At 37.1% G+C, this 27,882-nt stretch overlaps 1 protein-coding gene and 1 pseudogene across 3 annotated transcripts in view; one reads left to right on the forward strand and one right to left on the reverse strand.

Moving 5' to 3' along the window:
• The window catches only part of Asxl3 (ASXL transcriptional regulator 3), a 205,191-nt gene that overhangs the window by 59,683 nt on the left and 117,626 nt on the right, over positions 1-27,882 (reverse strand). For all 3 annotated transcript variants that reach the window (XM_045135319.1, XM_045135320.1, XM_045135321.1), the window contains one exon: positions 15,420-15,583. In XM_045135319.1, the coding sequence (XP_044991254.1) occupies positions 15,420-15,583 (164 nt within the window). The remainder of the gene's footprint in view (positions 1-15,419; positions 15,584-27,882) is intronic.
• LOC105944647 lies at positions 18,017-27,713 on the forward strand (annotated as a pseudogene).

Below are 27,882 nucleotides of genomic sequence, written 5' to 3' on the forward strand. Positions count from 1 at the left end.
AAATGATAATGAAACAAGCAATGTGACCCTGATCAAAAGAATTACTGAACTGGAAGAAAGCCATCAAAAAATCCAAAAATTGCATAAATGAGCAGAAGCATCTCACAGAGCACTCAGCTTTAGTCACTAGGCTTAACTCAATGGAAGGAAACCATACATGCCTCAAAAGAGATATAAATGAATTGAAGGTATATATTAATGAATATTACCTTAAAAAAGAGATGGACATGATGTAAAATAATACAACAGAAAACAAAAATCAAATATAACTTTTAAAAACCTCTCTAGAACCCCTCACTAACAGAGGTACTCATGTGGAAGACAGAACTCTGAGATGGAAGACAAGACAGAAGAAATTAATAAGGAGTCCAAAAACTAACTTTGCTAAGTTCAAAAAAATCATACAAAGAGAATATGAGGGAACTTTTGGATTCCCTAAAGCAACCAAACATTTGGATCATGGGTATACCAGAAGGGCAGGAAATCCAAGCCAGAGGCACAGAAAACATACTCAACAATATTATTGAAGAAAAATTTCCCAATCTCATACAAGAGAGGCTCATCATGATACAAGAAGTCCAGAGAACACCAAACAGACATGAGCAAAGAGAAAACTCTCCAAGGCACATCATAGGTAAAACTCTCAATAATAAAAATAATGATAGAGTGCTAAAAGCAGAAAGAAAGAAACAACTCACTACATACCAAGGTAATGCCATCAGAATTACCTCAGATTTCTCAATAGAAATCCTGAAAGCCAGAAAGGCCTGGAATGGAAAATTTCAAAGTCTGAAAAACTATGGCTTCCAACCTAAGCTACTGTACCCAGTGAAGATATTCCTCAAAATAGATGGTGAAAGGAAAACTTTCCATGCAATAAGCCAATTCTAGGATTATATGAACACAAAACCAAACCTACAGAAATACATCAGGGAATTCTCAACACAGAAGAGTCAAACAACCAATCTCAAGCACCTACAAGAAGAAGATCACAACAACCAAAGCTAGAGCAGGCTCAAAAAAATTACACAGTCCAAGAAAGCACCAAACCCAAAATAACCTGATCATAACAAGGATTAAGTCAAACCTCACAGTTATAACTTTAACCATTAATGGTCTTAGCTCATCCATCAAAAGACACAAATTGCTGGCCTTAGTGAAACATGCCTTTAATCGTAGCACTCAGGAGGCAGGAGAAGGACTTATGTGAATTCAAGGCCACTGTGAGACTACATATTGAATTCCAGGTCTGCCTGGGCTAGAGTAAAGCCCTACTTCATAAAAAAAAACAAAAAAGCAAACAAAAAAAACCCCCATATAACCACTAAAGACATACACCACCTAAGTGTAAAAGGATGGAAAATAACATCCCAAGCAAATGGAAATAAGGAACAAGAAGTTGTTGCTGTATTAATATCTGACAACAAAAGGTAATCAAAAAGGACAAGAAGTTCACATGTTACTCATCAAGAGAATGATCCAACAGGGGAACATCAGAATCATAAATCTATATCCAACAATGGGAACATCAGAATCATAAATCTATATGCATCAAACACAGGTGCATCTCAGTTTATAAAACAAAACCTACTTTTCAACAAAACAGAAATAAACACCAACAACCATCATAGCCAGGGACTTCAGTACCCCACTAGCATCAAGTGACAGATCATCCAAGCAGAAGATCAACAGGGAAAAAATAGAGCTCAATAGCATCATACATCAACTATACCTTACAGACATCTATAGAACTTTGCACCCAAATTCTATAGGATACACATCTTTCCCAGCAGCCCATGTAACCTTCTCCAAAATAGACCATATATTAGGCCATAAAGCATGCCTCCATAAATTCAGGAAAATGGAAGTAATTTCCTGCATCATATCAGATCACAATGCTTTAGGGGTAGCAGTTAACAACAAGAGACACATCAGGTACTCCACGAGCTACTGGAGTCTGAACCACCCACTTTTAAACAATTAGTGTATTGTAGAAATAAGAACAGAAATTTAAAATTCCTAGAATTGAATGATAATGAAAACACAACCTACCAAAACTTATGAGACACAGTGAAGGCAGTCCTAAGGGGAAAATTCATAGGGCTAAATGCCTTTATAACAAAGACAGAGAGATCACAAATTAATAACCTAACTGACCATCTAAAGGCATTAGAAAAACAGTAAAGATCCAATTCAAAGAGCTCCAGACAGAAAGGAAGAATCAAGATCAGAGCAGAAATTAATGAACTGAAAGCTAAGAAAACAATTTTAAAAAATCAATGAAACAAAGAGCTGGTTATTTGAAAAAAATAAGCAAGATTGATAAATCCCTGGACAATTTAAAAGTAAAAAAAGAGAAGTCTCAAATTAACAAAATCAGAAACGAGATAGGAGAGGTCACAACAGACATCAATGAAATTGGAAGAATCATCAGGAAATACTTTCAAACCTCTACTCAACAAAACTGGATAATATGATAGAAATGGATGAATTCCTAGAAACATACCACCTACCAAAATGAAACTCACAGCATATTAGTCTCCTAAACACACCTATATCATCCGTTGAGACTGAAAAGGTAACCAAAAAGAAATGTCCAGGACTGGATGGCTTTTTACCTGAATTCTATCAAACCTTCTTTGAAGAACTGAAAACAATTTTCTCAAACTGTTTCACATAATCAAAGAGGAGGGAATGTTCCCTGACTCCTTTTATGAAGCTATCATCACCCTAATACCAAAAACAGACAGAGATGCAACAAGAAAAGAAAACTACAGGCCTGTCTCCCTGATGAATTTAGATGCAAAGATCCTGAACCAAATCCTTACAAACTGAATTAAAGAACACATCAAAAGCATTATCTACCTTGATCAAGTAGGCTTCAACTCAGGGATGCAGGGATGGTTTAACATATGGAAATCAGTCAATGTAATATACCACATAAATAAATTTAATCACAAGAGCCACATGATCCTCTCAATTGATGCAGAAAAGGCCTTTGACACACCACTTCATTATCAAAATGCTGAAGAGAATAGGCGTGGAGGGTTTATATCTCAACATAATTAAGGCCATTTATAAAGTACCTAAAACCCAAATAATATTTAATGGAGAAAGACTCAAGGGGTTCCCACTGATATTGGGAACAAGATCTGGGTGTCCACTGTCACCACTGCTCTTCAACTTAGTAATAGGAATACTAATCCAAGCAGTAAGACAGGACAAAGATATGAAAGGAATACAAATTGGAAAGGAAGAAGTCAAGTTAGGCCTATTTGCAGATGACATGATCCTGTACAGAAGGGACCCAAAAGTTTCCTTCTCAAAACTTGTAAAGATGATTAATCCTTGCAGTGAAGTGGCAGGATACACAATCAACACAGAAAAAAAGAAAATCAGGAGCCTTTCTATATACATAAAGGAGAAATATACAGAGAAAGAAATCAGCAAGTTTTCAATACCAACTAACATAATTAAATACCTTGGAATAACAATAACTAAAAATGTGAAAGTTCTATATAATGAAAACATAAAAACACTCAAGAAAGAAATCAAGGAGGACTTGAAGAAGATGGAAAGACCTCTTGTGCTCCTGGATAGGTAGAATTAATACTGTGAAAATAATAATTCTACTAAAAGTAACATGTAGATTTAATATAATACCAATAAAAATTGCAGAAAAAATTATCTGAAGATTCATATGGAATGGCAGCAGGCCTCAGATATCCAAACAAATCCTCAACAAAAGAAACACCTCTGGAGGTATCACCATACCTGATCTAATGCTATATATTTCAAAGCCATAGTAACAAAAACAGCATGGTACTGAACAAAAAACAGAAATATAGACCAATAGAACAGAATTGAAGACCCAGACCTTAGGTCATGTAACTACAGCTACTTGATCTCTGACAAAGGTGACAATAATGTAGACTGCAGAAAAGACAGCACCTTCAACAAATGGTGCTGGACAAATTGGATGATCCTATGTAGAAAAATTAAATTAGACCCAATCATCTCTCCATATACAAAAATCAAGTCCAAATGGATTAAAGACCTCAATATAAGACCTGAAACTCTTCCATTCCTGGAATGAAAAAATAGGAGGAACTCGCCATGATACAGAACTGGGAAAAGACTTCTTGAACAAAACCCCAGTAGCCCAGGAAATAAAACAATCATTAAACCAGTGGATCTCATGAAGCCAAAAAATTCTTTTACACAGAAAAACATAAAATAAGCAGAGCTAATAGATTACTCACAGAATGGGAGAAAATTTTCGCCAGCTATACATTAATAATATATAGATGAAGTCAGTTTCCTCCACTAATAATTTTCATACTATTAAACAAACCATGTAGAATGATATGCTTCCCCTATATTCCAAATAGTGAGAGTGGAAATAAGCAGTCTAAGTCTGCAAGGATATCTTTGACTATGTAAGATTTACTATCACTGGCAAGTGAATTAGGTAAGAAGGAATAATGGATTTCCTAAGTACTTTAAGATATGCTTTCAGAAGCAGGGAAAAAGCCGTGTCAGTTCCATTAAAATAATTACATTTCAAGTATATACTTACTTTTACCTAAAGGCTTAAGATACTAGTATTTTTCATATCTTTAATACATTTGAATTTTATAATCCTTTAGGCAAATTGACATTTCATTATATATACTATTTGTAGAATAAAATAACAGTATAATTTTTAAATCAATATATACAGTACAAAGAGCAATCTCTAAGAGGAGACTGCCTTATGGAAAATGTATGAGCTATTTCCAGGGAGGAAAAAGACTGAAAGTCCTTTCCCATTTGCATTTATAAAGGATTCTTTAAATATATACACTGATGCCAACAAAGCCATCAGAAATCAATAAATCACATTCTCAGGCGCTGCAAATGGCTGACATACACATTCATTTTCCTAGTCCAAAATTCTCTGTAAAAGGGACTGTGTAAATGTTCCATTTTATTTAATGACATTCTCCACAGTTAAAATGATGTGCATTATTTTCATGAGTGCAGATAAGATTGGAGAAATCCTGCACTGGGCATTTCCTTCAGTGGCTAGACACACAGATAGGGAGCAAAACTGGGAGAGAAATAATGGCCTGAAATGCTGTAATTACCATTTGGATAAAAATATAAGGCATCATTTATTGAGAAGTCAGTCATGGGGGAATGGTTGGGTGAGTATGTGCAGACAGCCCTCTTTGCCCTGATGCCACCAAATGGAATGGGTAAAGAACATCACATCAAAATAATCCTGATGACAGGAGTGACAACAATCTATTCATCAACAAGGTTCAATTTGAAAGGGTAATAAAAACCTAGACATGAATCCACTTCAGGTGACATTTATTATGCCAGCTGCCTTCTATTTTTAAAAGGTTACAAAATTGTTCTATGTAGACACAGTTTATAAAGTCCAAATTCTTAAAGAAAAAGAGAATATGCATTGAATCATCAAGGGTGTTCAGAAAATTCTCCAAAGATATCTGCACAGTGAGTTGTGCATAAAGCCCCATCTGGCCACAGAGCCAAGCCCTAGGCTTTCTTAGACAATTCTCCTATGTGCAGACATGATGAAGAACTGGGGAATCCTACCTTTGTCTTCTCTCATGTTCACTAGTACCTGACTAATGTTTTCCTAACTGTGTGTGCATGTGGGTTTATTTCTGGTTAGTTGCACATGTTTGTGCTAGTTTATGCATGCATACGTGTGTGTGTGTGTGTGTGTGTACGCACATGTGCACACATGCATGTTACCCCTTAGGTGTCATTGTAAATATTTATTTTCTATGTGTATGTGTGTGTGCATTGTGTGTCTGCCTCAATTGTTCTCCAACTTATTTATTTATTGAATTCCAACTTATCACTAAACCCAGACCTCACTGATTTGGCTGGTCTACAGCCATGCCTACCATTTACATGGGAGATCTTAAATAGGCCCTCAGACTTTTGTAGCAAGTACTTTACCAAATGAGACGTGGCCCCAACACTGCCACTCAGTGTTTATTTTATTTTTATTTTTATTGAGACAGGGTCTCTCACTGCCCTGGAACTTGCCAATTTTACAGTGACCAGCCAATGAGCCCTAGGGTATCCAACTGGCTTTACTACCCCTGTGCTACAATTACGTTTGTGTGTATGCATGCATGCGTGCGTGCATGCATGCGTGTGTATGTGAGAGAGAGAGAAAGAGAGAGAGAAAGATGGAAACAGAGAGAGAAAGTGAGTTCTGGGAATTGAACTCATATCCTCAATTTTTCAAGGCTAACACTTTACCTTTTGAGTTGTCCCAGTAAGTAAAGCACTGCATCTCTCTCTCTCCTTCTGTCTTTCTGTCTGTCTGTCTGTGTTTGATATTGGAACCAGTTTTTTGGCTAAGGAAAATTTTAAATTGTTTTCACCTAGCTGAATCTATAAGTGTGCTAATCTGAGACTCAACAATTTATTTTTTTCTTTCAAACCTATTTTCTTTCTCTGAGTTTCTATGTCCTACTTTATTAGCTTGCCATTTAACTTGAATCCCACAGTCAGCCACCAAACACCTTAAAAATTCCATAAAATACCTCACTTATTTCAAATCATGAGTTTGTCAAGTTCTCATCATTGCAAAATCCAACTTCTGGTACTAACATACTAAATTAAATGCACAGATATTTTGTATTATTGGTGAATACATTTACAAGTACACTAGCTTTGTCTATCATTATTTACATTCAGCCCCAACATTGCTCAGCCATAACTTTCATCAGCACAATGAATTCTTGTGACCTTCCACTATGTTTCAATCCAATGCCTGATTACTTTCCTGGCAGACACACACCATATTACAAATGTCACTGTGTACTGTCCTTCTACACTCAATTGCATACTCACTTCTCTGCTTCTCCCCCTGATCTCTGGAATCAACACATACACACACACCTTCTGAAACATTTTTATTCTTAGCTGGTCTGATTACACGGAATTTTAACGCCAATTACTAGGAAGACAGAGGGAAGACAATCGCAAGATGATTGCTAGTCTGTATTATATAGCTAAGCCTATTTCAAAGTAAGTAAGTAAATAAATAAAAAAAAAATAAACACATTTTTTAAATGGCTGAAGGTATAGCATAGTGGTAGAGTATTTCTCTAGCATATGCAAGGCCCTGAGCCCTAGGTTCAATCCTTTGTACCACAAAAACAAGATGAAACACAACAAAACAACTTTCTTTTCTTTGAAAAATGTAATCGAGTCTTTAAATTCTGGAACTTTTGTCAGTAAATCAAATAAAATTTATTTTTTCTTTAATTCCTTTCAGTAATTGCTGTATATGTTTACCTTATAAGACTAAAACATATTTAACCTATTTAAGTGTATTCTAGCTGTAAAAACTTACCTTTCTTTTTTCTATTTTCCAATGTGTGATAAGCAGTGACTAAGGGATGTATCTAACATCTACATCTTCTTCCCCCCAAAATCCAATTATTAAATCCTCATGATTTTACATATAAAATTTCTCTTTGTGGGTGACTCAATGTGACTATTTGTAGACAGATACAGAAGAGTCAATAAGCTCAACAGTGGGATGCCCCAATACAATAACACTGAAACAGAAGGGACATTCAGGGCATCTCAAAGGAAAAGATCAATGGGATGTTTGTGAGCCAAGGAGAATAAGAGGCCTTAGGAGAAACCGAGTTGCTGTTCTGGAGCCTTCATTCAAAGGAGAATACATAAATGCACATATAAGCCTATTACTGATCATGATAAGTGCCTAGAAGGAAATAGAAAATCTAGAGGATAACTAAAGACAGTACTTTGGGATGTAGATGAGGAAAAAAAGGTGCAAGGCAATAATGCCTGGTGCTGATTGGTAAATGTGAGCTGGTCTTGCCAGGTATGACAGCAAAGCACAAAGCGAGAGAGAGAAAAAGAGAGAGACAGAGAGAGAGAGAGAGAGAATGAGAGAGAATGCTTACCACTTATAGGACAGAAAGGAAGACTCTGTGACCCACAGTAAGATGGGGTGAGGAAGCCTCCCTTTTTCTTCATAATTCATTCCTCTACCACAGCTCTCTTCTTAAAATACAAAGCTGATGATCATTCCATGTCTTGCTGCAAAGTCTTGATCTATTTCACACTGCTTACCAACATAGATAACTTTGTAAACTCTTTTCCAATCTATCTTAATAGCCTAAAAGTCCTAACTAGATACCTCAGCTTTCTCAAATTAGGTATATCTGGTCCTCATGGACTTCTCTGCCTCTGTATTTTGGAGACAAAGCTACGATGAGAAAATGACGAGGAAAAACAGCACGAATTGGACAGTCTGATGTTTAAATACTGACTCCCAGTTTTACTTGGGGATAATAAGATGAGTCTATTTTTTTACCTTCATCTTCATTTTCTGCATGTAAGAATGGGAGTTGATGTTGTTTGAAGCTTTACATGTAATTGAATGTATTATTGGCACATATTGTTTCCTTTACTTTGACACCCTCCATAATTTTTTGTTTGGTAAAGTTCCCAATTCTTTCTAGTCTCACCCCAAATGACACATCTTCTTTCTAGATATCTCACTTACACTTACAGGCAGAATAAAATTATCTCCTTGATGTTTTCATAGCACGATGCATATGCTACCACTATAACACTGGTCCACTTTCCATTATCCTCAGGACAGGAAGTATGACTTAATGTATGCAACATCAGTGCTTAGCAGAGCCTGCCACATCAATACTACATGAATAATTATTTGAATACACTAACATGAAAGCACTCATGTGCATAACAGTGCACATACATGTAAAGAAATACATATAGATTGCATGCAATTTACATCAATGATGTTGCTTGTGGCCAAGACACAGCATCAAGTAGATGTTCACATATACATACATACATACACACACTATATGCATACAAACTGTCCTAGATCTGAGAATAGTTCTTTACTAAAAGTAAAAAGCACACCTTTCAGCATATAGATTTCACAAATGCCATTGTGCAACAAAGAAAATCATGTTTTCTTGGAGAAATGCTCATTCTTGGACTAGCATAAAGACTATACAAGATGAAATCAAAACATTGTGACCTTGACATACTTCAACAGTAAGGAAAAGGCCAAAGAATGGCACGGACATATCTGAGGGCAACAGGGAGTGAGCACTCATGGACCAAATATGAGAAAAGTTAAGCATGATAACCTATTAAAAAAATGGAGATAATAAAGCCATACAGTTATATATAAATGGAATGTTTGAAGGGGAAAATTACATTTAATTTTAAAGATACTGGGTAGACATAACTTAATGACATGATCAACATCCCTACTGGATGAAAAACAACTATGTACACCTAGTAAAATGCAATAATGTGGTATAAATTAATCTGAAAGTAATTATAAGGAAATACTAGACAAGATCAAGTTGGCTTATAATTAACAAAATTATGAAGGGAAGACCGAACTCTGTTCCAGGCGGAGGAGACTAGTGACAAGACAACACCATCAATTGTAAAGTCTGTACCAGATCTTCTGAAATGACTGATTCAATTTGATTAGATACTCCATGGAAACCATCACTTAACTTCCTGGTTTTCATTGTTTAATTGTGCTATAGAAACAGTTTTGTTTTAATTTTCCAGGCATATATCCCACCATACTATTTTCTTCATCCACACCGCCCTCTCCAGCCACCTGCCAGTGTTCTCCTTCCTACCCATACGACCCTCCCTTTGCCTTCATGTCCCATATATTCACTATTGGACGGTAAGAAGAGTGCATTACCAGCTTGGAAGTATTCTTAAATGTGCCTTAAATTTTTCTTAAAGTTCATGGCTGTTAAAGAATTTAGTTCTCTCTCTCTCTCTCTGTCACTCTCAAATAAATAAATAAAAAATGAACAAAAAATAATAAAAAGAAAGAATTTAGAGGAGGGGGAGGAGAAAAAGGAAGGAGAGGGAAGAAAAGATGAGAACTTCTTTTGCCCTCCTACAAGTTTGCTTCACTAGCACATCAGAGTAAAGATGGGTCTGGAGGGACAAACCAGGTATCCTGGCTGGTTCCCAGTCTCCTCCTTATGCCTCTTTGACAGAACTTCCTGATCTGTCATTCTCTATTCCCTGGTTCTTTCCCATACCCTTTCCTGGACACACACTCTTAATACATAGAATACTCTGGTATCACCCTCTCTCTCAAATCCTAAAAGTTACACAATATTCTATATATTTAACATGAATTCCATTTTCTCTCATTTCAAATTTTGTATCATTGTCCAAACATTCCATACAATAGAAACATCAAAACCCAATATGTTAACAAACAAACTCTAGTCATCCTCTACTTCTATGGGTACATATAACAATCATTTACTCATTCAACACTGTATATTTTCTAATAAAACAGATGTTTAAAGTATCTCTGACCTTTAGCATAAGTTTACCGTTTCATCCCGTGAACATTAAAAACATGACACCCCAAGAGCAAGGCGTTTTTGGCTGAAAACAGTCTATGTAGTCCGTTCCCTTGGTTGGGACCACTGTTTAAAGTTAATGTTATTTGAACAGCACTATGATCCTTAATCTTAGATCTTTCCTTTTGAACAGTGAGACAGGTATATTTCCCATGCAGATATATCAAGAAGCAAACACACATTTTATTTGATCCAGGCAGCCATCCTATCATAAGGGGATTCATATTTAATTTAGAATAATGACCATAAGTAGAGATTTTAAAATTTAATCAATATAATAATAATTAAATTAGGTCCTTGGGAATAATTGAATTCAACAGTGAAGAACCTGCTCTAATCTATCCTTCTTAGCATATCTGAGTCAAACCCCTTTTATGCTTATGTCTGTTTAAGTTGAATGTTCTGTTTTTGTTGTATATGCACACAGAGTAAAATTTAAGATAAAATCCTATGTAACAACTACAAATAAAAAAATACAATTGAAAATAACATTCTATAGAAAAGATAGAATAAAAACCACAAATACAAAAAAATAATGCAGAGAGAATGGCTTAGTGGCACTTGGCACTGTAAAGATAAATGAGAAACAGAGCTTCCTACTACAGATACAATGATTGAATGAATGCTGCTTCATATTGGTCTAGAGTTTGGGGCCCTATAGTATTGCTTTAGGTGGGGAGGGAGATAACAATCTAGAAAGATCAGAGGAGAGAGATAAGAGGCTGGTATTTCCGATGTTGGAAAAGAGCCTTTATGCACTGAAAATCCCAGGAGTCCACACTGACTCAAATTAAGTCACTGTCATAAGATTCACATTTCTGGGCCTCCTGTACATGCTGGCCAAGGACAGTATGAACACCCCCACTGGATATATGCAAGATGCCATTTTGGGAGCTTCAATAAAGATACCTATCCCTTTCTGAAAGGAGGGTAAAGATGGAGAGGGTGAGGGAAAGCTAGTGGGGAGGGGAGGGCAAGAAGAGATAATGAGCTCCAGATTTCTTGCTTTCAAATGACAACAGGTTCACAGAGACTGTCTGTCCTTCCAAATCCCCCAGATAGAATCTCCAGATGCTTTCTATGCCTTTCTCAACCCCATTTCACAGGCAATCAGTCATTTAATCCCACCAATTCTGGGCTGAATAGATTCCTGGAATTCATTCCTTTCTTCACTTTTCCAAGGCCAATGCTGAAAGCCAGAGCTTTATCTGAACCCTCAACTACTGCATTTCTCTCCAAACCAGCTTCTGTATATATTATCTTCTGTCTGTCCTATTCATCATTCCCTGGGATTCTTTGGAGAAAACAAGGACTGCAATTTCCATTTATTTCTGGATCCTCTTCCTCTCCCCTTTGTATAGGTACTAAAATTTTTGTTTAAAAGCTATATGTGTGTATAAATTTGAAAACTCTTTGATGATACCCACTGGATTTAGAAAATGATCCAAGCACCTAGCCTACAATCAGGTCATCAAGGTAGATAGACCAGTAACTTACCCTTTCTGCAGATTATCTAAGCATCCTTCTGCTCAAGACTATCTCAGTAAAACAGAACAATTAGATCTAGGGTGCTGAGGGAGACAGTTTACTTGGTAAAGTGATGGTTTTACAAGCATGGGGAACTAAGGTCCATCCCCATTTTTGAAAAGTTGGGTGTGAAGGTCCCTCCCCACTTATAATCCCAGCTCAGGGGAAGATGAAGACAAGAGGATCTCTGAGGCTCCCTGGTTAGCCAGTCTAGGCTATTTAGTGAACTCAAAGACAATATGAAACCTTGACTCAAACAAAATGGTGCATGTTGCCTAAGGAATGACACCTGTGGTATCCTCTGGCCTCCACAGTCCCATACAAGTAACTGCACCTTCAACACATAAAATTATTAAATCTATTGAAGCATATAAGCAACAAGTCTGTTAACATAATGCCCTTTCTCTGTAAAATCCTCTTTCCTTTGGCTTTACTAAAAGAAAAAAAAAATGCCAGCCAACCTGTCCAAGTTCAATCTCAACATGGTTCTCCAGTACAAAATTTTCTCTAAAAATATCTCCAGTTAAGTGATTTCAGAGGACTTCTTGATTGTTCTATTCTGACAATATATGACTGTCTTATGTTACTAAATTTAGTGTAGATCTATACTTATCTTTAATAATGGCAGCAAAAAGCTCTGCATTTCAGCATGAGTTCTTCTCTGTCTGTTCTACCTACCCACAATTCGCTCCTATCTTCTGTACTTGGCAAGCAAAGAGCACTGAGTACATGCTTGGTATATATTCTTCAATAAATAAATAATCTCTCAAAAGCCTAAATGTTATTTGAGAACTGGTACTGTGCTATATTCATTTATATTTCTTATGGTTTCTAGGAAAATAACAGAGTAACAGAAACTTCTACAGCTGAATAAAATATTAGGCTTTTACAATGGTCTCTTGGGTTATTGCATCATTGACTAAACCTAGGCCAATTTGTTATTTCTTCATTCTAAAATATTTCCTGAGCATATTAAATATGCTAAATATTACTGTAAACAACATACATCACAGCTATGTCAAAGGAGAGTAAATGGCTGTAAAACCTAACAAATCAACCCCCCTCCATTTTTTTCTTGATACTTAAATTAGTCCTCCAACATGTCAGGCCACCTACTTCAAGGGCTATGTGATAAAATGTAAGCTAGCTAGAATGTAAGGAGAAGTAAGAGGAATAAAAGAAAGATGATGATGGTGATGATAACTGTACTTTTGACCTTCTCTTTAATTTTATATGCCACCTTTGAGAACAACTAAAGTTGTTTAGTAACTGTTATTCTCACTTTCAAATTTCCTACCTTAACATTTCTTTTTAGTACTGACAGAACACTTTCCTTAAATAATGATCTGAGGCTTTAGAGATAGCTCAGCAGTTTAAGGTGCTTGCTTGCAAAGCCTGATGGCTGGGTTCAACTTACCAGAACCTATGTAAAAGGAAGACACATAAAGTGGCACTTGTAGGATACTCTGGCTCACCCATGCTACCTCTCTCTTCATTTCTTAAAAAAAAATAATTTTTGGAAAAATCAATGTCTTAGATGTATAATCTACATTTTTTTTAAAAAATGAAAGTAGATGGAAAACTATTTGGGAATAGGAAGGGGACCAGTGGGACAAGGACGAGAACAGAACAGAGGGTAATAAGAGTAGATATGATCAATGAACAAGACAGACAAACACACATGGAAATATAATAATAAAACACATTATTGCATTCCATTAATATATGCTAGTAAGAAAGAAAGCACATTATGTAACAGATCACGTGCATTTGAGATTTTGTAACTCAGCTGCTGTGTGACAGCGCCGATCAGCAGCCCTCCGTGGCTTAGCTTCATACTAAGGAGCTTTCAAGTTCTACTTCCAACATTTCTGCAACTATTTGCACTGTTCTTATTACAAAACAGATGCCCAAGCACTAGGTTTTCTTTCTGATCTTGTGTCTCTGTATGTCTCACTACTTTACTAGCCACTTTATTGAATTTCTATCTGTATCTCAAGATTCAGCTCAAAGATCTAAAATTTGTCTCTGGTACTTCCCTCTGTAAGTTCAGTGGTTTTGTGACATTCCCTTCTAAATTTGTCTGTTTGTCTTTATATTTTGGGGATTAAAAAAAAAAAACATGTATCCTATTAGAGTATATTTCATTCTTCATTGCATAGCGTCTACTACACATTTGCTATCTATTATCCTGAAGCACATAAACTATCAAATTCCCAAAAAATGTTAAAGAAATTATTGCTGAATGATAGCAAACTCAAAATGAAATGTATCTGACATAAAATAATCTTTATTTCATTCTTTATTTGGTTGTTGTTTTTTTTCTTCACTTTTTTTCTTTTTTCAATGCAGGGTCTCACTCTAGCCCAGGCTGACCTGGAATTTACTACATAGTCTCAGGGTGACCTCAAACTCATGGCAATTCCCCTACCTTTGCCTTTCAAGTGCTGGGATTAAAGGCATGCACCATCACACCCAGCAAATCTTTTACAACATATAATCACCTCAAATAAATTTGTAAGGATTGGAACAAATTATATTTATTATATGTAAATATGTGTGAAAGGAAATGGGTAAGGTGAAACAAAATATGACCAAGTAAAAAAGCTAAGAAAATCATTCAAGGTAATTTAGAAATACTGATTGGATCTTGCTTACTTTCATTATTAGATGTTCCACGTACATTAATTAAGTCCAACAACTGCAAACTATGAAATGTCAGAATTTACTGAAATAACAGTATAACTATGGACATATTCTAATAAAAAGAATTATAAAAGGATGTTTTTGAGATACAACTTAATTTTTGTGATATGTAATAAACATTTATGTGATGAATTTGTCTTTCCTTTTTTTCCTGAGGCTGCCTGCTATTATGGGTTTGAATTGATATTGCTTTACTTCAGAAGCATTGCAACAATATACTTACAGCATTTGAAGTTATTTTAAAAGATAATAGGTGATTATTTCCAAGACATCATTTTCTTGATGACAGACTCAGAAAACTAATTTGCAAGCATACATTTTATAAATGCCTTTTGGAAAGAGTTGAGAATAAAATAATTTACATAATTTCTTGGAAGCCTTGGTTTTTATTGACAATTTTTTTCATCCCCTTCAGGCCAAGAAACAGCTACTTCAAAGATTTATTTAATGTGGAAGGTGTGATTTCTCTCCACGCCCATGTGGGCAGGCCCCGTTTTCATTCTGCCACAGTGTCCTGTGTTTAAATTTTGAACTGGCTCACCACTAAGAATTAAAAAAAAAAAAAAAATACTGTTGTGGCAGACTAAACAGTAAGTAATAGTAACCACATCTATATCAATGTATAGTTATACTTCATTATCATAAGATAGTCCATTCAGGTATCAGTCATTGTTCACAACATACCTGCCATCTCATGATATAACTAGAACTTTTACTTACCTGCCTGTCCACTTCTGGCAGCAAAAGTAGGAGGTATTGCTGAAAATGCTGAGGTAAGGAACCAAATGTATGTTTATTTATTAATGCCCTCAAGTTAGTGTTGACAAGAATAGATCCTGGGGTTTCTATGTCAATGTCCTCAGCTTTGGTCCACTTCAAGTGCCCTGTGATGAACAAGCAAGAGGTATGAATTTACTACAGGTTGAGCAAAATGCATGCACAAATACATATGGACATCTTAAACACATATATTCAATAGTATTTTAATTCAAGCACCTTTGGTTTACAGAGGAAATCCAGTTTTTTTAAATAAAGTTTGTATCTGACCTTACTTATATTTCACTTTATTTATTTATCAACTCAAAGTTGTACCATTTTCCATTTTAATTTTGATTATGAACAACTTTTGGGTTTAATTTTTGTTTCTTTGAAACAGAATAACACTGTATTGCAAACAGGCCTGAAACTCATTATGTATGTAGTCCAGGCTGCCTTAATCTCCCAAGTACTGAAATTACAGACAATTATGAACTTCTAATTTATCAGTATTTTCAAAAACTTTGGAAGTAAGCACGTTAACAATTATAAGCTTATATTCTATAAGACTTAAATTTAATGATAATAATTACAACAATGCTGTGAAGTCTATTTCCATTGGACACGGGCCTAGAGCATGGTCAACAAGTCCTCTGTCCCTGAGCTGTTAACTATATATCACACATGACAGGAGCAGTAACAGCTGTGCCCCATGCCTCACTCATGCACTAAGCATGTATTAGTTCAGAAGGGTCCTATTCCAGGTATTAGTGGGAGAGATAATTTAAAAAACAAATCTTGAAAAATTCTTATTGAAAAGTTTGAGCTGCAACATCTTTTAGAGGCTAATTTTACAACTCATGGCACAAATATTAGCCATCAGAAAGCTACATGCAGAGTTCACAATTCCAAATAAGAAAAAACAAGAAGTCACCAAAGGGATAGACAGTGGATACATGCAAAAGACTGATGGTGCTCTGTATGTAAGCTAAGCCAAAATTCGACTGAAATTATAAAACATGTCATGAACCAGAAGTCAGCAAGTTATGGCCAATGAGCTATCAAGTGCAAGCCTTGTTTTACCAGGTGAAGTGTTGTTAGAACACAAGTTCCACTCAGTGACTGATATACTGTCTAGGACTTCTTTTGTAGTACAGTGCATAGTTAAAGAGTTGTGACATAAATTGAACAGACTGAGAAACCTCTAGTACTTAGTTACTGGACCTTTCAGAAAGAGATTGCTGACCTTTATTTAAAATAATTAATTGCAAAGAAGAAATAAAATAGAAAACAGCAGAGAATTGTGATGGTGATCAGACCTGAAATATAATCAGAATGTCTAGAAATAAAAATCTCATTTTTAGAAACTAAAAATAGCTGGGTATACATAACAAAGGAAATAACTGCTGAGTAGTTATAATATGGAGCTGAAAATATCTAGAATGCAGAATAAACATAAGTCAACATAGAATATGCAGAAATACAGGGCTGTTACAAGTGGACAGAATGTTAAAGCATAGGGTAACAGAGAGGAAATTCTTGTGTAGTTACTGGCTCCAATATTTTTAATACAAGTTTTCAACTAATGCAACACACCTGCAGTTGTTTGATTCAGGTACCCTCCATAAACTTAAGTGTTCTGGATGCTAGGTTCCCCAAGCTGATGGCAACTGGAAATTAAAGCCTCTTGGAGGTGGTATATTGTTGGTAGTGGGCTTATGGGTGTTACAGCAAATTTCCCCATGTCAGTGTTTGGCGCAACTCTCCTGTTCCTGTTGTCCACCTAACACAAGGCAGGAGGTGATGTCTACCTTCTGTTCACACCATTGTTTTCCCTGGCCATGATGGAGCTTTGCCCTCAAGCCTGTAAGCCAAAATAAACCTCTTTTCATTTTCAAACAAGCTGCTCTTTGTCAGGTGATTTCTACCAGCAACCTGACTGCAACAGTAATGTTGGTACCAAGGAGTGGGACTGTGTGGCTTTGGTCTTTGGGGGCTTATTTTCAAGAGGAATGTGGAAGGGTTTGAAACGTTGACCTAAGAGATACCTTGAAGTGCTATAAGTACAGCTTGATGGACTATTCTGGTCAGAGTTGGAAGACCTAAATGCAGTAAGAACTATGGACTGTGAGGTTTGGCTTGTGAGGATGAGAAAGAGGTTTGCTTGGATTGGGCTAGAAGCAGCTTGTGTGAGAGGCTTGCTGTTACAGCCAGGTCCTGAGAATATGCAAGGTTGTTTTGTGTAGAAATGGGCTGATGTGTGCAGAGGACTATGGCACAGAAAGAAATATTTGGGCCAAAAGTGCTGCCTGTTCAGCTGCAATTATATGAAAGATTACAATCTTTGAGACCGGGCCAGCTGACCTGCATTGGAACAACAGAAAGAATGAAGTTTTTTGAAGGGGCATAAATCTCAAGGAGTATCATGTTCTTCAAAGCCTGCTTTATTCTCCCTTGGATTAAAAAAAACTGGCACCCTAACTTGGTATTGTGAAGTATAAGAAATGAAGAAAAGAGAGGGTCATTTAATTTTAACATGGTATTTTGTTTTGGAAAGAACCATGGTCATTGTACAGAAGGTTTGCTGGATGCCTGCATGGAGACCTGATGGAGCCATGAGGATGAGCTGTGGGTGGCAGTGGAGAATCCGTGGTGTTGCCAGGACCATGAGATGGCTGTAAGGAGGGCTGTCAGCCCTAGATGAAGTGTTCCAGGACTGTGAGTAGCCTAGCTGGAGGGGCAGAGTTGGAATTCCAGAGTTGTGTTGTGGGTTAGAATTATCAGACTTGGAGAATTGTCACTGGCTAAAATTGTTGGACTTGGAGTTTGGTGTTTGTCCTGTTTAAATCATGTATTACTTGAGTATTTTGCTCTGCCCAATGCCATCTTTTGCAGTCTAAAGGCTTATTCTGTGCCATTATGGTTCTTTTAGGGATTTTTTGGGTATTATGATCAGTTAAAAGATCTTGGATTATGGGGATGTATGAACATCATTGGAATTGACAAAAACTCTGAGGATTTTTTATAAATATTTTTATTGACAACTTCCATAATTATAAACAATATTCCATGGCAATTCCTTCCCTCCCCCCACTTTACCCTTTGAAACTCCACTCTCTATCATATCCCCTATCCCCTCAATCAGTCTCTCTTTTATTTTGATGTAATGATCTTTTCTTCCTATTATGATGGTCTTGTGCAGGTATTGTCAGGCACTGTGAGGTCATGGATATACAGGCCATTTTGTGTGTGGAGGAGCACATGGTAAGGAGTCCTACCCTTTCTTTTGGCTCTTACATTCTTTCCACCACCTCTTCCATAATGGACCCTGAGCTATGGAAGGTGTGATTGAGATACTTCAGTGCTGAGCACTCCTCTGTCACTTCTTCTCACACCATGATGCCTCCTGAGTCATCCCGAGATTACTGCCATCTGAAAAGAGAAGGGTCTCTAGCCAAAAGTGAGAGTAACATTAATATAGGGGCATGAGCATTAAGAGAAGTGTTTACTGGGCAGTTTGGTGAGCACAGCATATACTTTTACCCAGATAGCAGCAGATGTTCTACCCTTAGGGCTCATGACCACCCCTGTTGTAGATCTTCAGTAACAGGGATGTATTCCCTCCTGTGGAGTGGGCCTCTGATCAAATTAGAGGGCAGCTGGTTTCCCCCATAAGAGATGTGCCACTATTGTACCTGTTGGCTCATTTGGCCTAGTTGGCCAAATATAAGTGTCCACTGTTGGGTATCTTCACTGATTTCTCTCTCTCCCATTGAACTGCATGCAGCCTGGATTTTTTCCAGCTTTCTGTCAGCTGTACTACATGGAGGAGGTTTTCAGGTCAGCTCCAGAAGGGTTTCTCAGTGACCTTGTAGTCCAAGTATATGGAATCTTCAGCAATAGGGTTTTACCATCTATTCCTGGTGAGAAACCATGGGCCTCGACAATGGCCTATAATGTTTGGGGGAGCATCAGGGACCTCCGTGGCCAGCAACTCACTGGAAGGTATCCAATCTCCGGCACTGAAAATTTTCTAGTAACAATCCATGGCTCCTGTGTGTTCCATTGTCCGAAAAACATAAGTTTCCATATGACTTATTTATAATCTTTTTAGATTTTGATTAGCCCTCCCCCCATCTTTCCTTACTCAATCTCTTCCCCTGACCTCACTTGGACCTTTTCACCCTCATCAATCTGTTCTTCTACTTACATGTATACAATACCATTCTATTAGGTCCCCTCCCTCCCTTTCTACCTTCTTTTTAGCTTACTGGCCAATGCTACTGAGTTTTCTTCCTCATTACACACAAGTCCAGTTATTTGTAGCCAGGATTCACATATGAGACAGAACATGCAATGTTTGGTTTTCTGGGCCTGGGTTACCTCACTTACTGTAATACTTTCTAAACCCATCCATTTTCTTGCAAATTTCATTACCTTCATTTTTCTTTACCACTGAGTAGTGCTCCATTGTATAAATGGGCCACATCTTCATTATCCACTAACCAGTTGAGGGTCATCTAGGTTGATTCTATTTCATAGCTATTATGAATAGAGCAGTGATAAACATGGTTGAGCAAGGATCTCTAAGGTAGTGAGATGAGTCCTTAGGATATAAGCCTAGGAGTGCTATAGCTGGGTCATATGGTATATTTATTTTTAGATCTCTTGGGAATTTCCATGCTGATTTCCATAATGGCTGGACCAGACTGAATTCCTACCAACAGTGTGGAGGGGTTTCTCTTTGTCCACATCCTCGCCAGCACTTATGTTCATTTGTTGCATGATGGTAGCCAAACTGACAGGAGTGTGATGGAATCTCAATGTAGTTTTAATCTGCATTCCCTGATGCCTATTGATGTAGAACATCTGTGTTTCTTCTTTTGAGAATACTCTATATAGTTCCATAGCCCATTTTTAATTGGGTTGTTTGATTTCTTATTATTTAATTTTTTGAGTTCTTTGAATATCCTAGATATTAATCCTCTATTAGACATATAGCTGGCAAAGATTTTCTCCCATTCTGTAGGTTGCCTCTTTGCTCTATTCACAGTGTCTTTTGCCATACAAAAGGCTTATAATTTCATTAGCTCCTAGCAATTAATCTGTGGTTTTATTGCCTGAGCAGTTGGGGTTATATTCAGAAAGTCGTTGCCAAGACAATATGTTGAAGGGTTTCCTCTACTTTTTCCTCTAGCAGCTTCAGTGTTTCAGGTCTAATATTAAAGTCTTTGATCTACTTGGACTTAATTCTTGTGCATGGAGAGAGATAAGGATCTATTTTTATCCTTCTTTATCTATTTTATGAAAAAGTTTAAGAAGTATCCGGGCGTGGACTTTTTTTAGTTGGGAGATTTTTGATATCCGCTTGGCTTTCCATACTTGTTATAGCTCTATTTAACTGGTTAAACACATCTTGATTTAAATTAGGTATGTCATATAAATTAAGGAAATCATCCATTTCTTTCAGATTTTCAAACATAGTGGAGTATATATTCTTATCGTAATTCCCCATGATTGTTTTAAATTTCTCTGGTACCTGTTGTGATAGTGCCTTTTTCATCTCTAATTTTATTAATTTGTGTCTCTTCTCTCTTTCTTTTGGTCAGATTTGATAAGGGTTTATCAATCTTGTTTATCCTTTCAAAGAACCAACTCATTGTTTCATTGGTTCTTTGGAGGTTTTTTTGGGGGAGGGTTCTATTTCATTAATTTCTGCCCTAATCTTTATTTTCTCTTCCCATCTACTAGTTTTTGGTTTCTTCTTTCAAGGCTTTAAGGTAAAGCATTAAATTATTTACTTGCAACCTTTCTAATTTCCTAATACAGGCACTTAAAGCTATAAATTTCCATCTTAGGACTGCCTTCATTGTCCCCCAAAGGTTTGGGTATGTTGTGTTCTCATTATCATTTGACTCTATGAAATTTTGATTTCTTTCTTGATGTATTCATTGACCCATTCATCATTTAGTGTGCATTGTTTAGTTTCCATGATTTTGTGTATGCTCTATAGCTTTTCTTGCTATTGATTTGTAGTTTGATCCCATTGTGATTAGATAGAGTGAAAGGAATTATTTCAATTTTCCTGTATTTGTTAAGATTTCCTTTGTGCCCCAATATATGGTCTATTTTAGAGAATGCTCTATGTGCTGCTGAAAAGAATGTATATTCTGCAGCATTTGGATGAAATGTCCTGTAGATATCTGTTAGGTTTAGTTGTTCTATGATCTCATTTAATCCAGATTCATTTGTTTAATTCTTGCCGGGATAACCTCTCAATTGATGAGAGTGGGGTATTTAAGTCACCCACCATAACTGTGTTTAATGTTATCTGTGACCTGCGATCTTAGTTCTAATAGGGTTTGTTTGATGAAGTTGGGAGCCCCCATGTTAGGTGCATATATGTTTAGGATTGTAATGTCCTCCTGTTGGAGTGTGCCTTTAATGAATATAACTGACCTTCCTAATCTTTCCTAACTTATGTGGGACTGAAGTCTACCTTGTCAGATATTAGGATAGCCACCCCTGCTTGTTTGCTAGGCCCATTTGCTTGAAACACTGTTTTCCAACCTTTCACCCTAAGATAATCTATCCTTTGAAGAAAGGTGAGTTTCTTGGAGGCAACAAATTGACAGATTCTGCTGTAAAAACCCAGTCTGCAAACCTGTGTCTTTTGGTTGGGGCATTGAGGCCCCTGATATAAGAGTTATTATTGAAAGGTGTATATTTATTTTTTCTTGTTTTGTTGTTCTTCTGGTTTTTACCTTTTCTTTCATGTATTAACTAGTATTTTAGTATGGTTTGTTTTTTCCAGGTTCCTTATATGTGTGGTTTTCTTTCTCTTCAGCATGGAGGGTCCTTCCAAGTATTTTCTGTAGTGCTGGTTTTGTCTTCAAATATTCTTTAAGCCTGCTTTTGTTGTGGAATGTCCATATTTCTCCATCCGTCTGAATGGATAGCTTTGCAGGATAAAGTAACCTTGGTTGTCTATTATCTTTCAGAACTTGGAGTATATCACTCCAAGCCCTTCTGGCTTTTAAAGTTTATTTTGAGTAATCTGCTGTGATCCTGATGGACTTGCCTTTGTAGGTAACTTGATTTTTCTGTCTAAGTGCTTTCAATATATTTTCTTTGGTTTGTATGTTTGGTAGTTTAATTAAAATACAGAGAGGAGAGGTTCTTTCCAAGTTTTGTCTTTTTGGTTTCCTAAGGGCTTCTTGTATCTGTACTAGCATCTCTTTCCCAATTTGGGGAAGTTTTTTTCTGATTTTCTTGAAAACATCTACTATGCCTTTGGGGTGAAATTCTTTTCCTTCTACTATACCCTGAATTCTGATGTTTTATCTTTTTATAGCGCCTCAAATATCTTGAAATTCCCATTCATACTTTCCTATTAATTTGTCTTTCTCTTTGTTGGACTGTATTAGATATGCCACATGGTCTTCTAGTTTAGATATTCTGTCCTCTCCTTCATCAATTCTACTGGTGAGATTTTTCTACAGAGGTTTTTATTTTATTATTATTATTTCATTAACTGTATTCCTCATTGCTAGTAATTCGGATTGGTTTTTCTTTTTTATTTCCATCTCTTTATTTATGTCTTGTATTGACCTTCTCATTTCATTAAATAGGTTTCCTGTGTCTTCTTTGATTCCTTTGATTTCCTCCCTGATTTCTTTGAACATATTTATAATCATTCTTTTGAAATCTTTCTCAGACATTTCCTCTAAATCAGTTTCACTGGAGGTCATTTCTAATGCATTAATACTTTTTGGTGGATTTATATTGTCTTGATTTTTTTGTGTTTCTTATGTTATAATGTACATATTTTTGCAACTTGGATTAACTTAATGTTTGGATTTTTAATTAGCTGCAGTATTATGAAATGTATCAATCATTCTGATGTTATATATCTTCAGGGTAGGAGCTTAAGGTGCTAGGTATGGCTCTTAAGACTCTCAGAGTAATTACCAAAGTGACCCTAGATGTTGTGTTTGCCTGCTATGAGAGTACTCAAGTAGGCTGAGTGGAACAAAATACAGGCAGCTTCTAAAATTTAACTAAACAATGTACACATTCAATGAAAAACAGTACAGAGTATTTATGCAAGAGTGGGTACTATGACAACCAGATCCTCTTACAAAATCACAGTCCCTAAGGATATGTGTTGCCCTATACTCTTAATCCTGTCAATTGGGAGGCTACGATTTCTGCTCTGTTGAGGGTTCCAAGTCAGCTTGTCACCATGTGAGACCCTTCCCTTGGTGTAATCCCAGTTACCTTTGGGGATAGTTTTGGTCTCAGTTGTGCTGCGCTCTTGCTTTGGTCCCTAATTGTTGTGCTGTGGGTTCAGGTAGGCTGGCTGGGTCACTGGATCACTGCTCTGATCGCCTGTTAGGTGCTGTGTAGGTGAGCTCCCTTCCCCAGGTCTCTGGTGCTTATTAGCGCTTACACTGCTGGTGGGGGAAGGAAGGCTGTTGATGGTGGCTGATGTTTTCCTTCTGGTCCTTGCAATCATCTTCCTCAAGAGCTGATCCTCATTTCTTCCCTGGTGTCCTCCCTTCAGGATTCTTGAGTTTGTGAGGAGCTCTAGGGTGAGTGGACAGTCTCTTCTGGCTTTTCCTGTGGCTCAGGCCAAGCATTATAGCTGGAGCCACACAGACTTGGTGCTGCCACTGCTGGAACCGCTTCTGCCTGTTTCTGTGGGCTCCAGATCTCTCCTACTTCTCTGCTGCCAATGGTAATTTCTTATACAACTCATTTTTTAGTAGAATAGTGTATTTTGCTGGTTTTGGTTTTTTTTTTATTTTTTTTTTAATTAATTTTTTGTTTTTTTTTTTTGGCTTTTTCTTCCCTAGGCTGCTTTGGCACGTTTCCTACACAACCATCTTAACTGGAAGTCCTAACTCTAAGGACTTTTAAAGTGAGATGAATGTATTGCATTTTACATCATGTATGGTTATCAGTTTATGGGGGCCAGGGGTGTAATGTGGTGGTTTGATTCAGGTGTCCCCCATTAAATTAGGTGTTCTGGATGCTAGGTTCCCCAGTTGATGGCACTGGGAAATTGAAGCCTCCTGGAGGCAGTGTGTGGTTGGGGATGGACTTATGGTATTATAACCAGTTTACCCAGCCAGTGTTTGGCAAACTTCCTGTTCTTTTTGCCCACCTGATGTTGGCCTGGGGGTGATGTCTACCCTCTGCTAATGCCATCATTTTCTGTCTGTGTCATCATGGAGCTCCCCAGCTTGAGCCTGTAAGCCAAATAAACCTCTTTTTTCCCCACACGAGCTGCTCTTGGTTGAGTGATTTCAACTAGCAATGTAAACCTGACTGCAACAATACCCAATCTTAAGAAATATATATGTACCCATGCTAATTTCCTCCACCTAACTAGCTGAAATTTCCAAACATCAAAAATAAAAAGAATAACTTAAAGTCATTTTCCACAAAAGATCATCCACAAATGACAGTGAGATGGACAAAAGCTTTTCAAATAAATAGCAAAAGGCAGTGTTTGAAGTTGGACTGTCTTCAAGGGACCAAGAGTAAACAGTTTTTATTTTATTAGTACTTTACAGGTAGCCTTGGAAGAATAGAAAGTAAACTATATTTCCAAATAAATGAACAGTGGTAAAAACCAACCAATCACTGAAGAAAACTTAAAAAGAAGCACTAAAAACAATTCCAATACAATCACAATAAATATAGCTGAATTCTTATATTAGATTTGTTAATAAATGTAGTAAAATGCAGTTATATGCTGCTTTTGAAAGACATTTAAAAAATACCTGGAAAGATTAAAAACTATGAGATAAACTAAGAAATTCTAGTAAGAGATTTAAAGCAAAAAAATAGTGACACAATATTGACATAAGATATGATAATCAAATCTAAAATACATTCCTGGGAATAAGAATAAAATTGATTTTATGAATAAGAAATATTTTACCAGGAAAATACAGTAACCTTGAACCCACACCTATACATAGGTCAGCCTGAAAATATAAAACTGGGAGAACTGAGAAACAGAATTGAGATTATAATGGCAGGGAAAATCTTAATATCCATTTATAAAAACTAATGAGCTAAATTTAAAAACTATTCTAAGCCGGGCGTGGTGGTGCACGCCTTTAATCCCAGCACTTGGGAGGCAGAGGTAGGAGGATTGCCATGAGTTCAAGGCCACCCTGAGATGACAGAGTTAATTCCAGGTCAGCCTGGACCAGAGTGAGACCCTACCTCGAAAAACCAAAAAAAAAAAAAAAAAAAAAAAAACTATTCTAAGAATATAGTGGGTTTTTAAAAATATTTACTTATTTATTTATGAGAGAGAGACAGACAGCGGACAGACACAGAATAGGTGCACCAGGACCCTTAGCTACTGCAAACGAACTCCAGATACATGTGCCATCATATGTATCTGGTTTACACTGGTTCTAGAGAATTGAACCTAGGTCCTTAGGCTTTGCAGGAAAATGCCTTAACCACTAAGCCATCTCTCTATCCCCTACAGTGAGTTTTAACAGAACAATATTAACTCCTGACCAAATGAGTTTCAAACACAAGATATTGTCCTAAACCATTAGACAGCAATTTATTCAGTACTCAAGAGTAAAGAAAATGAATCACACCAACTAGTTACTGAAGAGCAGATCTACAACCTCATCTTTTTGTTCATAAAGAAATATTTAGGGGGAAGGAGAGATTGCTTAGTGGTTAAGGTAAATGCCTGCCCATGCCTAAGTACTCAGGTTTGATTCTCCAGGTCTCATGTAAGTCAGATGCACATGTACCTGGAGTTCATTTGCAGTGGCTAGAGGGCCTGGCATGTCTATTCTCTCTCTTTCTCTCTCCACCCCCCTTTCTGTCCCTAATAAATAAATAAAAATAAAATCTTAAGAAAAGAAACAGTTATCACAGCACAACAACAGTTAACTCTTCAGTCCTCTATGTATCCACTTTTAGACATTTAAAAGTATTCTTGTAAGTATTTCAGAAGCCAGAGAAAAATAATGCCAAATTTTTAAAATGCTGGTCAATTGGTTTTACAAATAAATTGCAAATAATAAGAGAAGGGAAAACAGTTGAAAATTCAAAGACTAAAAGTGCAAGTCATGACATAAATAGATCAATTACAGAATAAAGTCTCAAGAAAGGAGGAAAACATATAAATGAGAACAGATATTCATGCAACAGGAAATAACGATGATTGCTGGCAATAATGAAAAAATAACTTGGAGCCGGGCGTGGTGGCGCATGCCTTTAATCCCAGCACTCGGGAAGCAGAGGTAGGAGGATCACCGTGAGTTCGAGGCCACCCTGAGACTTCATAGTGAATTCCAGGTCAGCCTGGGCTAGAGTGAGACCCTACCTCGAAAAACCAATAATAATAATAATAATAATAATAATAACTTGGCTTTAAAAAAAATAAACAAATGAAACAGTCATTCATGGGAGTAGATAAAATAAATATGAAGAAGGAAAAGCAGGGATGGAGTACTAGATATAGGATGTGTGTAAAAGGCAGTAATGGGGTTCGAGAGATGGCTTAGCAGCTAAAGTGCTTGCCTGCAAAGCCTAACAACCCCAGCTCGCTTCCTCAGAGTACCCACAGAAAGCAAGGTATACAAAGTGGACCTTTCATCTGGAGCTTGAAGCTCTGATGCATCTATTCTCTACCGGTCTTTCTGTCTTTTCTCTATCTCTCTTTGCTTTAAAATAAATAAAAATATATTTTTAAAGGCAGCTGTTCAGCACTGCCATGCGCGTGGAATTGTCCATCGTGATATCAAGGATGAGAACATCCTGATAGACCTGTGTCGAGGCTGTATAAAACTCATTGATTTTGGTTCTGGTGCCCTGCTTCATGATGAACCTTACACGGACTTTGATGGGACAAGAGTGTACAGCCCTCCAGAGTGGATCTCTCGACACCAGTACCATGCCCTTCCAGCCACTGTCTGGTCACTGGGTGTACTTCTCTATGACATGGTGTGTGGGGACATTCCATTTGAGAGGGACTAGGAGATTCTGGAGGCTGAGCTCCACTTCCCTGCTCATGTTTCCTCAGATTGCTGTGCCCTAATCCGCCGGTGCCTGGCTCCTAAACCTTGTTCCCAACCCACACTGGAGGAGATCCTGCTGGACCCCTGGATGCAAACACCAGCAGACAAAGCACCCATCAGCCCCTCCAAAGGAAGTCCCACCCCTTTGTCCTGGTCCCTGCTTCCCTAGGCCCAGCCAGGATCTCACTACTTGGAGTCCCGTGGTTATGGATAGATGGTGTATCTGTTGACCTGGTTATACAGGTTGTTTAAAATCCCAGTATTGCTAAGATCAGGGACTAGGGATCAGGGCTCAAAAGATCAGCCAGGTCTGCCCAGTTCCCATCCCAATTCTGTGAAGGATCCTCCCAGAACCTGTG

Source organism: Jaculus jaculus, chromosome 15 (assembly GCF_020740685.1).
Source record: "Jaculus jaculus isolate mJacJac1 chromosome 15, mJacJac1.mat.Y.cur, whole genome shotgun sequence".
Taxonomy (NCBI): domain Eukaryota; kingdom Metazoa; phylum Chordata; class Mammalia; order Rodentia; family Dipodidae; genus Jaculus; species Jaculus jaculus.